Genomic DNA, 13,156 nt, shown 5'->3' with positions numbered 1-13,156 from the left:
CATTTTGCAGATGAAAAAATAACCCCGAGAACAAATCTGTGGTCTTTGGCAAGTCATTATTTTATATAAAGACAGTAAGTATTAGATTTGGGGATGTCTCAAAACAATGGGGACTAATGTTTACTAAAGAATTCGAACACTTCAGCTAAGAACAGAATTGTATTTATAGACGTGATTAAAATCCTTTAATCTGCTAAACAACAACGTGCTAGACAGTTTGAAAGTCACAGGATCAAGATGAGTCCGTGACTTGTGGTTTGATAAATGTACTAATGAAAAGAAAAGGCACATACACCCACAGAAAGAAAGCATGAAAATGCATTTAAGGAAATACTAACAAACGGAAGAAAATCCTGTGGATTTACCTCGACATTTACTTATACACTGCCTCATTAGGCAAAGAATTTGGGGCAGTAATGACTGTTTTCTTCATTAAATGCCCTTTGCAGAGGTCATCTCTGAAGTATAGAATATCAGAGAAGCATCTCAAAAGAACTTAATTTTGAATCTGAATTTAAAAAACAGAGAAGAGATAGATGCCAACATTAAAAATTATATCAGGAAGAAAACTGAAAAATAAGAAAGGAGATAGAATACCTCAGTCATCACAAGCTTCCTCAATTGAGACTCAAATGTCCAGATATCCCAAAAGAGAAGGTAAATAAAGCTGCTAAAATGAAAAACTAAAACTCAGATGACAGCCAAAGAAAAACTCCACAAACACCAGGCAAAATTCAGAGGCCAAGATACTGCTAAATTTTGTCTTTTTCTTTCCACCTAGGCTCTGAGATTTCTAGGTTTCATCAGATTTCTCTCACTTAGCTATTTTTCCTTTCTTTAAACTTTCTTTTAGCCAAATGCCAGCCTTTATGAAAGTGGAAAGATTCTATTTCATAATTTCAAAAGGGAGGAAAAGGCCAGTTTTTCTCCCTCCCATCCCAGCATTTGCATACCACTTAATCATTAGGGCTTGGACTCCTCTGGTTTCACAGCTTGAGGGAGGGGTGAGGCAATGACCAACATACCGTAAAGGCTGGTGCATTTTTTACCTTCCTTAGAAGGGTGTCATGAGAATCACTCCCAGCTTAAAGATTTAAAGTTTATAAAAGACCCTGTACCCCTTGGAGAGATGGCACCCTAAATGGAAGAACAGTAACACACCACTGTCATGAAAATGATGCACGTGGGACAGAAAAACTCATAACCTAAAGAGCTGCACAGTCAAGTTAACTCTCACCTATTTAAGCATGTGCACCAGTCAAAGCCAGTCTAAGGAAAAGTTAAAAGGCAGAACATTGGACAACAAATAATTGAATATAAAGATTAAAGCAAGTACTTAGCAGAGACTGCCAAGATTGAAAAAGAAAGTTTTAAACAAAAGTCAGCTACTTGAGTAGAATGATAAGGAGGCCAAGAAAAATTTTTGGAAACATCTGTACTTTTTTGAAACATACACTTTTTTTTTAATTGTGGTAAAATACACATAAAATTTACCATCTTAACCATTTTTAAGTGTCCAGTTCAGTAGTGTTCAGCACACTCACATTGTTGTGCAACCAACTCCAGAACTCTCATCTTCAAAACTAAAACTCTCTACTCATTAAACAACTCCCATTTCCCCCCACCCCCAGCCCCTGGCAACCACTATTCTATTTTCTGTCTCTGAATTTGACTACACCATATACCTCCTATAAGTGGAATCATATAGCATTTGTCTCTTTAAAAAGGCGCACTTTTAAACCAGAGAAACTATTTGCAGAGGCGAATGGAAAAATCTAAAGTACAAAGGGACAGAAAAACAGGAAGCAGAAAGTGAACTGGGGAGGATTCTAGATTTCAGTGTCTATAAAACGACCCCAATCATAACATTAGTTATCGGAAGTGGACACAGATCCTCTTTTTTAAATATCTTTTAAACAAAAACAGAAAAACATGAGCTAGAATAAGCTGGGGAAACTCCAGATCTCAGTATCTGCGAAATGACTCCAGCATCACATTGGTTATCAGAAGCAGATTCAGAGCCTCTTCTCCAGTTATCTTTAAAACAGACAGATGAAATCAACATCTTCTCTTAATTTCTTAAGATTTGATTATAAACAATGAAATTGGTATCATTGTATCAAATTCAATCAGAAAGGAAAGCAGATCTGTAGCATCTCACCAGTCACAATGAACTCTGACCTGATGCTAAAACTATCTGCCTCAAAAATTTTCCAATCTTTCTTAGACATTCTCTGCTCAAATAAATCTGTTGCTGAGATCTAATAATATGTACATGGAAGACTATTATTTATTTAAGTTTTTCTTATTAACAGTAAAAATATCTAATTTGATCTCAAAATACAAAGAAAATAATAACCTAAAATCACAAACTTCAACAAACTTAGAAATATGCTGATTGAAATAATCATAGAGAAGGACAGTTAAGTAAATCTGAAACTAATGTCGATGCTAAAGCTAATTTCAACATTAAGACAACAATAGGAACAAAAAGCTACAAGTGTGAGGGGAAATTCCCATTCTCATCATATTAAGTATTTTCATTACATTTGTTAATCTGGGGATGTGCCCTGTAATTGGGAAACCATGAAGCAAATTTAATAGAATTACTCTTTCAGAGAAGAATTATCAGTCATCGAAACCTCTGAAAGATTAAAACTATAATTCTGAAAAAATTTTTTGCTTTGCTCCACCTTAATTTTTTTTCTTGACACAGTAAATGCCCAGAGGCTCTGACCCAGCTTCAGAGAAAGAGCCAGTAGAGTGGGTTCACGAAAAAGAAATTATCAAATTGCAGATTAGCAAAACTGTAACAGGGATTAAGAAGTGACATGGAAAAGGAACACCCTAAATATGGGTATATAAGAGCAAAAAAGGCAGCCTGCAAATACACTCTTCACTGTGACCTCTCCTGTGCGCCTGGACAAGCTAAACATTTGCAGGAGCATCATGTCTCGCTCATCTCGCGTCTCCTTCTCCAGGGCTGGAGGCAGCAGCTCTGTCAGGGTGTCTGTTGGTGGCAGCAGCTTCAGCAGTGGAAGCAGATGTGGTCTTGGGGGAGGCTCTGCCCGGGGCTTCCGAGGAGGAGCCAGCAGCTACGGCTTGGGTGAAGGGTCTGGCTTTGGAGGGGGCTTTGGTAGCTGCTCAGTAGGGGGCGGGTTTGGAGGATCTTCAGGCTCTGTAGCTGGCTTTGGTGTGGGTTCTGGGTTCGGTGGGGATTCTGGGTTTGGTGGGGGTTCTGGACTCGGTGGTGCTAGCAGAGGCTTCTACAGCTATGGTGGCAGTATGAGTGGTGGTTTTGGCAATGGGGGGCTTTTCTCTGGGGGTGAAAAGCAAACCATGCAGAACCTCAATGACCGCCTGGCCAGTTACCTAGACAAGGTCAGAGCCCTGGAGGAGGCCAACACTGATCTAGAGAACAAAATCAAGGAGTGGTATGACAGATTTGGCTCTGGGTCTGGAGATGCTGGATCTGGAAGAGATTACAGCAAATACTACCCAATAATTGAAGATCTCAGGAATCAGGTGAGACACTATCCATTGCTGAGTTTCTATTATTTCTGTCTCTTTTGCTTTCATTCAGATCATGTACTGCAACGAAGAATTTAAGTCAAGAAATTATTTGAAAACACGTTTGCCTGCTGTATATGTAAAAAGGAACTTGGCGTGTTTTAACTATGACGATACTGTATGTGACCCCCAACCATATTAATGAACCATTAATTTTCTGTTTGCATCTCAAATTTGAGTATTTCTACATAAGAGTAAAATTTATACAATGCCAGGTAGCTAATTAACGTGAATATATGAGTGACGGCAATGAGTCAACGCTAGCTTAATCTAATTATTTCATGATTAATTGTGGCAGTTGACATATTTTAGCATCTTGCTAGATTTAAAAAGTCTTCATGACATTTTTCTTCCTAGAAAATCCAGTGCAAATATTGTATGAGAATGTGATGGAATCTAAAATGTTTAGTCACTGTTGTATGGAACATATACTTTTAAAGACTTTTTTGGAAGTGAAATTCATGTTTCACACTATTTTCTGACAGAGCTCATAGAATAACTAATCTTCCAAAGCAGCAGAAATATACAGAGGACTGTGTTCTGTAAAACAATGTCCCATGCCTATTTCAGTAAATGTGCAAACTGTTAATTTTTGCAGAAATTGTAGTCCAAATATGCCAGGATTATCAATACAGGTGTCATTACTAAGCAAGTTTTCAAGGCAATTCACGTGTGAAAGCTAACTCAAGGGACATCTGCCCTCACAAGTGGGCATGCAGACACAAGGTAAAAAGCGTCCCTCATTTATTCACTATTACTGTCTTTTCCAGATCATTACTGCCACTATTGAAAATGCTGGGATCATTTTGCAGATTGACAATGCCAGGCTGGCTGCTGATGACTTCAGACTAAAGTAAGAAAAGTGAAGACTTGAAAACAAATGTAGAAACGATAAAATTCAATCCATTTGCTTAACTTATTCTGAATATAAAAAAGAATCTTTTAGGAGATCAAGACCAAAATTCACAAACATTCCAAGGGTAAACCTTAAAAACCACCATTCCACCAAGAAAAGAAAGAGGCAAATTAAGGACGCAATTTTTGTTATACAAAATATTGGCCATCGATACAATTAACGTTAAGTTCATATTTTTCTTTACAGGGGGAAAACTCCTAAGAGACAACTTAGTAGCCTTTATTCATTGAATAGCTCAGAGGAGAAAACTTTTTCTTGCATATGTAAGAATGGATGGTACTCTATGAAATGTACTATATGGTCTTACTGCTGCCCCTTTCAGGTATGAGAACGAGCTGTATCTCCGGCAGACTGTGGAGGCCGATGTCAACGGCCTGCGGAAAGTCCTGGACGACCTGACCATGACTCGCTCCGACCTGGAGACGCAGATTGAGAGCCTCACCGAGGAGCTGGCCTACCTGAAGAAGAACCACCAGGAGGTAGGAACACAGTCCACGTGGTTAAACGACTCTGGCCTACATATTTTTCCCCCATGTCCATTCTATTAAAATAAAACAAATTCTATGACTTTCCAACTCCTACAACAAGGGAAAAAAAAGTAATAATGAGCAAATTATATCTGAATTTGGTGATGGGGGGTTCCCTTCAGTGTCCTACCTTCAACTTTTTGTTGGCTATGCACATTTCAGAAAGTCATCGCTGTACTGTTTTTATCACCACGGTCTCTTTTTCTTCATCCTAGGAGATGAAGAGTATGCAAGGAACCTCTGGAGGAGACGTGACGGTAGAAATGAATGCCACCCCAGGAACCGACCTCACCAAGTTGCTGAATGACATGAGGGCGAGGTATGAGGAACTGGCTGAGCAAAACCGCCGCGAAGCTGAGGAGCAGTTCAACAAGCAGGTAGATTATCACCACTGAGCGGCCGGGCCTGCGGCCACACACAGCCACTTCTGCTCGTTTCATCAGCCTACAGTGACTGCATTTTATTTTCACTTAGAGTGCGTCGCTGCAAGCACAGATCTCTACTGATGCCGGGGCAACCAGTTCTGCCAGGAGTGAGATAACAGAACTGAAACGCACTCTGCAAGCCCTGGAAATTGAGCTTCAGTCCCAGCTGGCCATGGTAGGTGCAAATAGCTTTGCAAAATCTCCAACAGGGAGTTAATCAACTCAGTTTTCTTTCTTTGCCAGGATGTTCCACTTGGCACATAATAAAAGTCATATTAAGGAGGACTGTGTTGTGTTTGGAGAAAGTACAGAATAGTCCAGTTAAAGATAATATACTCTATTTCCATAAAAGATTTAGTTTCAAAAAAGTAATGCCAACAAAAATTAAGGAAGCAGTGCTATAATAATATAGATTATAATTTGGTGAAGGTGTCCTTCTCCTAGTACCTTATAAAATTTTGTGTTTTTTCAAAATCATGCAATGACTTATTTTCTTCATGAATTTTTTTATTTGCTTTTTCTCTTAGAAAAGCTCCCTGGAAGGAACTCTGGCCGACACAGAAGCTGGCTACATGGCTCAGCTGTCAGAAATCCAGCTGAAGATCAGCAGCCTGGAGGAGCAGATCTGCCAGATCCGGGGTGAGACCGAATGCCAGAACGCAGAATATGAACAACTGCTGGACATCAAGACCCGCCTGGAGATGGAGATCGAGACCTACCGCCGCCTGCTCGATGGAGAAGGAGGGTAAATGAAAGTCGCGAGCATGCTAAAATGCGTAGATTGGGGTATTTATGTTATGAAACCAAAAGGAGCTGGGGGGCTGACTGTATTTATAAAGAACCAGTGATACAATCTGATCAAAAGACATCTACCTTCATCATGGAGGGTTTCTCCAGTTTTTGCAAACTATAAAGGAAAAAAACTTTTTTTCTCCAGTGCTTCTGGTTTTGGAGGAGGTGATTTTAGAAACTCAGGACTGAGAAACACGGGATCCAGGGATTTGATATCTGGTGACTCAAGATCTGGGAGCTCGTCTAGCCAAGGACGAGGTAGACTTTTTTTAATGTTCATGATAATTGCTTTTTTTTAAGGAAGATTAGCCCTGAGCTAACATCTGCTGCCAATCATTCTTTTTTTTGCTGAGGAAGACTGGCCCTGAGCTAACATCCGTGCCCATCTTCCTCTACTTTATATGTGGGATGCCTACCACAGCATGGCTTGCCAAGTGGTGCCATGGACATGGCACCCGGGATCCAAACCAGCCAACCCCAGGCCACCGAAGCGGAATGTATACACTTAACCACTGCGCCACCAGGCCAGCCCCAACGATAATTTTATAATTTAAAAGTAAAAGCATGCTTTGCTTGTCATATAAAAAGTGTATACTATTGTTTACATCGTTTTACCCAAAGAGAACATACTCAATGAATGCACTTGAATTTCTCTTGATCTGTGTTTCTGTGATAGTTTCCAGAATGACATTGTGATTCTATGATTTTCAGACCCAAGCAAGACTAGAGTGACTAAGACCATCGTGGAGGAGGTGGTGGATGGCAAAGTCGTCTCATCTCAAGTCAGCAATGTTTCTGAGGTGAAAATTAAATAAGCAATTTCCAGATCAACAAGAGTGTCTTTCCGAGAAAAAAATCTAAAGTACACAAAGGAAGAAATTGCGCCAATCTAGTCATCTTTCCAGACAACTTCACAGAAGAGTTTCCATTCAGAAATAGACAGCTAACCAATTTTTCTGCATCCTCTTCTTTTCTTATTAGAATGCTCTTGAAAAAGTTGAAATGACAGCTCTGCTCTAATTGTTTCTATGCTTCAATAAATTTACTTTTGCAAGTTAACTACATTATTCCTGAAATTTTTTGAGAAATTCAATATTTTAGCTAGACATGAAGCTATCTATTATAACCTAGCTGCATTATGTTACCAATATTAATTCGTTGTTTATATGGTACCTTCTTCATGAAACTCAAGATAATAGCCGTTTCGTATGTGGACATGTTTAACATCACATTAGAACTCAGCGATGGCTCAGTGTCCCTAAAACTACAGCCAACAGCTCAGCACACAAAGGATGAGATTATTTGAATAATCAGTCTATAATTAATTAATGTCTAGCTTTTTATGTCCATCACTGAACTGGGTATTTCATAAGATAGAAACGTAAGATATGCCTCCTACTTTAAGAAGCTTACATTTTAGATAGAGAAAAGAAAGCTAAACACAGAGAAGACAGTAAATAATAAGGGGTGTTAGTGGAGAAGGCTCGATGCCACAATATTCACCAGAAGCGCCACAGGGATCTGACATCTCATGTTTGCAGGACTTTTAGGAGACTGGCCAAAATAACAAGTCTTGGGGGTAAGACTGGATATATGATATGGTGCCAGATTTCTGGAAAACGTGAAAGACCCAAAGAGAAGAGACGCTCAGATACTTGTTCCCTCGCCAAATCTAGCCACACCTCTAGCCAAAGACTGTCACTTAGCCAAGGTCTTTTCCCCCGTGGATGGTCCACATGGCTGTCTTGACTTGCTTGGGATAACGAAGCCTGTTAGAGCAAGGTAGGAGGTGGGTGCGTACACGTGGGTCCCAGGAAGAATCAGACAGAGGACAATGCCAGGTTGAGTAAGGACTTTCCCACTCAAGGAATTTAATATGGCCTGATCACAAATTAGAGAACTAACCCTACAAGCCAGTCCTCCAGAAAAGCACACGGAACTTGGCACAAAAAGCCAAATTTAAAATTACAAAAGGATAAATCTGAACATAATTGATGTAAATTATACCTTCAGACATAAAATCACTAAGAGCTGTATGAGAGTATCAAACCTTAATAATCAAAACACACAAAAAATGCAGTTTTTCACCTTTTAGGCACATCAAATAAAACATAAAAATGAACCTGCAGGCACACTGCGACTTCTGAAATAGCTAACCACTGAGAAAAGCTAATGGCTAAGCATGAAACCACACCTCAAAGAAAAAGAGCAACATTGTCTTAAGTCAAACACATGTTTCCTATCAAACCATTACAGTAAATTAAACCTTGGATTTTTCTCCTCTACTGAAAAGTTAAGAAATATGAACCAGGAGATCCAATGTGGATCGATGGGGGAAGTACAGAAATGGAAACCAGATGTGTGCAGCCTCCAGCGTCTCAGCCCATCACGGCCGCATTGGGAAAGCGTCTCTCCTTGCGTCTTCCTAGAGCTAGTCTTCTCATCCTGTACTGCCTGGGACCTAAAGTTTACGGCTATGCTCACGTCAAGGCAACAGTATGAGACTGCCCTGAAAATCATCTTAAACTGAAAATCCTCACTCTGTGTTTCCTTGGCAAGTGTTAAGATGCTGCATTTGTACTAAATGATTGTTGACAGATATGGAAAAGGCCAGATCATAGGTGCCAATATACTGACATGCCGTAGACTGTGTTAAGAGCACATTCAATTTTTAAAACTGAAACCTACTGAACCATTTTGGATCATGAAATTTACTTAGAGTGCTGAAAACAATGTTAAGGACAGGGTTTTCACTCATCATTACCCGCTCTAAAATTATTTTAAAACCACACAAGCATATGTTTTATTTTGAAACTCTAAAGTTCAACTCTTCTTTAACTTCTAAATGAGAGGAACGCATTTCTTTCTTCTGAGAGCGGACTTACCCCTAAGAAGGAAGAGCCAGTGTCTATTTGCATATGGATTGTCATCGGCTGACTTTTGATCCAGAGATTCATAAGGTTGTTCTTGTCTTTCTGACCTCAAGGGACAAGGGACAAGAATGGTAAGGATGCTGGAAGTGGCATCTGTCCTCACAGAGATTAGAAAAAAGAAACAAGGTTCACAGAAGGCAGAGAAGAGGAATCAGCCAAAGGATTTGAGGCTCTATGGAAAGTAGCCTAAACTTGCTTAATGACTTCCTGGAATTAGACTGTGTTCAAAAGACCTACAAGAGGAGACAAAGTGATCAATATAAACTACCCAGAATGTAGCTCAAGTAATATTTTCCAAACAACCTCGTTAAGTAACAAAATACTGCAAGCAATAAATCAGTTAAAAATTATCAGTGGCTCAGATATGGTACTTGAAGAAAAGGAATATTGGTCAAGCCCTTTTAAAAATAATTTATTCATTTCTAATATGTCAGCATGTACATGTCAACATGAAAGATAAGGTGGAAAGAAGCAAAATTATTGAAGTTGGAGACCAGAAGAGCTGACAAAGATGCCCCTAGGCCTGAGTTCAGACTAGAAAGCAGGATACCCAATGCCCCTCTGGCCATTAACATTGAAGCTGGATTTGCAGTAGAGGGCAGAACCAGGGGAAGACCAACTTTCTGAGCAGGACAGGAGCTGTGTCCTGGCAATGTGTGGGGTCTTGAAGTGAGCTTCATAACCTCTCAGTGGCAGCAAAGGTGGGAGGTGAGAGAGGCCAGGCAAATAATTCATTGAAAACTAAATTTTTATGCACAAAAAGTACACATGATATGCAATCTAAGCAAGAGCTGTTCTAAAATTTTTATAATAAGATGTTGAAGAGATCCTATGCAAAAGACTTTGTAAAAAAACTGATACATGGATTTTGAGAAATGTAATCATAATTTCTAAGCATCCTCCCTTACTCTTGAAAAACTTCTTTTGGTGCAGTTGGTAACTGAGATTATTAATGCCTGGAATGTACTGACCTTGTGAAAAGAGCAAACACACTCTGCTTTTAGCTTTACTCATTGCTTGGAGCTATCTGTAAAATAAATTACTTCAAATAATTTTTTATTAGCTTGCCTAAGACCAAGAAGTCAGATTTCTAAATCTCCATGACAGTTTTTATGCAAACAAGGGCTTCATTGCACCACCTCAAGATGAGGTAATTTCGCTTTCCCCGCTGGGTGTTCCACACCCAAAAGTTTCCATGAAGATCCAATCTTAGTGCTTGTGATTTCTATCACAATCATAGCAACATAAAAATCACAGAATTTTAAAGAGTTGGGTGGTGACTTTTATTCCAACCTCCCACCCAGAAGAGAAATTCTTCCTGAAAGACTATTCTAGGCTTCCAGCCTCTGGTTGAAGGTGCTCAGAGCTTGGAAAGTTCACGACTTGGTAAGGGAGCCCATTCCTTTTAAGAACAGGTGTAATGTTAGAAATGTTTTCCTTATATTGAGCCAAATCTGTCTCTCTGTGTGACTTCCAGCAAATTGATCCTGGTTCAGACCTTTGGAGGTATTTTTAAATGGCCATTGTGTCTTCTCTTTGCTAAACAAAAATCCCAACTTCTTTAGCCATGCCTCGTCTGATGTTGTTTCCATACCGTTCATTATCTGGACCATGTTTTGGATATAATGGACACATTTGCAATTAAATAGTGCTCCTAAAATATGGCACCCAGAATTAAACGAAAGGATCAAGAGCAGTCGGAGAATGGTCGCTGGGCTTTTAAATCTTTTAATATAGTCTAACTTCAGCAGCCACAGCACACTCACAACTCTGCTGAGTGAGGACTGTTGCAGAAAAACTTTATCCTTCGCCAGATGTTTTGTTCTCTTTTGTGTTTTTAACTCATAGAACTTCATTTTTTTTATTCTATTTAATTTACGAAATCTTACTTATTTGCGGTCATCATTTCAGCCTGGAATTTTTTTAAATATATTTTTGATTCTCTTATTCAACATACTAAATATATTTTGTGTCATTTAGAAAAAAGTAACAACAAAAGTCTAGAATGTAAGTGGAATCACACCAGTAGCTCCACACTTACCCATAACAAACATCAGCTTGACGTGTGTGTTTGCTAAACATGCTGGTAAGTATTTTATTCTATGTTAAATTGTTTCCCTTTTAACAAAAGTTTTAAGAAATTCTTATTTGATGAGTAGGGTGTTGGAAGACATGGGAACAGACCCAGACCCCCTTAGAAAAATGAAGGAAAGGCCATGGCCAAGAGAGAAGATCAAGGGATGCCGAGTTTATTTACCAAAAATATTGTCTTTCTAGTGTGACAGCTTTCATTAAAGACAGACAGATGTAGACACATGATTGATAAGTAGATGGATAGACAGATAGATAGATGGATCCTCCATCAACCTGTGGGTTTATTTCACTGCCTCAGACAACACAAACCGTGAAGAAAAATACATTTTATACTATAGAAACAATGGGGGGAAAGGGTTCCCCATGATAATAAGGAATTTGGGAAGGGAAAGTGCAGCATGGCATGGTTATTATCTCCAAGTTTAGGATTTCTGCTACAATTCAGGACCTGGTTATGTTGATTTAAAAGGAGCAAGGGACAGCCACTGCAAAGGTTTACGGGAACCTGGAAAAACAAGTTTGCTACTTAATACTAACTCAGAACTATATTGTATCAGTTCTTCTATTCCTCTTTAACTTTTGGGGGGGTCCTATGCATTCATAAAATAAGAATATAAAGTTAGATATTATTAGTCACTTTGAAAGTCCAAGGCAGGCTTTGAAGAAATTTAAAACTTAAAATTTTATTTTCTTACAATTGACAAAATTCAAGAGAAAAAATAACAGAAGAATACTAAAATGAATCTGACCATTTTCTCTTCCTGCATTTTATTCTAATTTAATGTACAGGATACATAAGCTAAGAATCTGTCACTTTCTGTTACTTCACCAGAAACCCCTAAAAATGATTTCAAACAGCTTCATCTGAAAAGATAGCATATTTATCATATGATGCCAAAGGAAAATAAAGTGTTATAAGCATAGTAATAAAAAAGGCATGAGGGCAGAAATTCCGTAAGGGAAAATACAAGTTTAACTAGGCTGATTTCATGTAAGTATTACCTGCTTCATTTCTCCAATGTGTGATAATGAATACCCGAAGGAATTTTCTGTGCCTTTAAATAAATAAGACACTCCATGGAGTTTAACAAATAATTAACAAAATGATAATTTAGTATGATAGATGTCATTAAAAATCCTTAAGGTGATTCTTTCAGAGATGAAACACTGACTGTATCAGCTATAAAAGGAGTTACTCGTTGATAACTTTTAACGGTCTTCTGGAGACCTTAGGCTTTGCAAGGTGGCAGCTCTTTCATCATGTCACACTTTGCTCAAAAATCAAGTCTATGGCACTTAGATTCTGTTCATGGAAAAGGAAGAATTGATGGAGGAAAACGTGGCTTCAGTGGCTTCGCAGGTGGAGCTGTTTCCACCAACTTTGGGAGTGAGAGCAGCTTGCTCTCTGGTAATGACAAGGGTACGATGTGAAATCTGAACGACCGTCTCGCAGTTTACCTGGACAAGGTGGGCACACTGGAGCAGGCGAACGGCACTCTCAAATATAAAATCAAAGCCTAGTCTAAGAAATTTGGACCTGGAGCTAATGGCCAAGGAGAAAAACAGGACTACAAGAAGTATTACCAGATAATTGAGGAACTTAAAAAGAAGGTAAGAAGGGGCTGGCCCCGTGGCCGAGTGGTTAGGTTCGCGCGCTCGGCTGCAGGCGGCCCAGTGTTTCGTCGGTTCGAATCCTGGGCGCGGACATGGCACTGCTCATTGGGCCGCGCTGGGGCAGCGTCCCACATGCCGCAACTAGAAGGACCCACAACTAAGAATGTACAACTATATACCGGGGGGTTTTGGGGAGAAAAAGGGAAAAATAAAAAAAAATCTTAAAAAAAAAAAAAACAAGGTAAGAAGCTTTGCTACTGCTACACAAAAGAACTACACTAAAAA

The 13,156-nt window shown here is 39.2% G+C and overlaps 1 protein-coding gene across 2 annotated transcripts; it reads left to right on the top strand.

The window, feature by feature from the left end:
• The first annotated feature begins 2,260 nt into the window (after positions 1 to 2,260).
• KRT24 (keratin 24) lies at positions 2,261 to 7,511 on the top strand. 2 transcript variants are annotated; one of them, XM_014833881.2, is made up of 8 exons: positions 2,554 to 3,525; positions 4,341 to 4,423; positions 4,809 to 4,965; positions 5,229 to 5,390; positions 5,488 to 5,613; positions 5,966 to 6,183; positions 6,376 to 6,488; positions 6,942 to 7,497. In XM_014833881.2, exons 1-8 carry the CDS (start codon positions 2,950 to 2,952, stop codon positions 7,043 to 7,045), a joined length of 1,539 nt encoding a protein of 512 aa, XP_014689367.1. In that variant the 5' UTR covers positions 2,554 to 2,949; the 3' UTR covers positions 7,046 to 7,497. The 2 variants fall into 2 exon arrangements, with proteins under 2 accessions (XP_070338254.1, XP_014689367.1); XM_070482153.1 differs by lacking the exon at positions 6,376 to 6,488 and having other exon boundaries at positions 2,261 to 3,525; positions 6,942 to 7,511.
• Positions 7,512 to 13,156: the final 5,645 nt, after the last annotated feature.

The sequence above is a fragment of the Equus asinus genome, chromosome 13, assembly GCF_041296235.1.
Source record: "Equus asinus isolate D_3611 breed Donkey chromosome 13, EquAss-T2T_v2, whole genome shotgun sequence".
Classification (NCBI taxonomy): domain Eukaryota; kingdom Metazoa; phylum Chordata; class Mammalia; order Perissodactyla; family Equidae; genus Equus; species Equus asinus.
The sequence above is the reverse complement of the archived record's forward strand: the minus strand, read 5'-3'. Positions and strand labels throughout refer to the sequence as shown.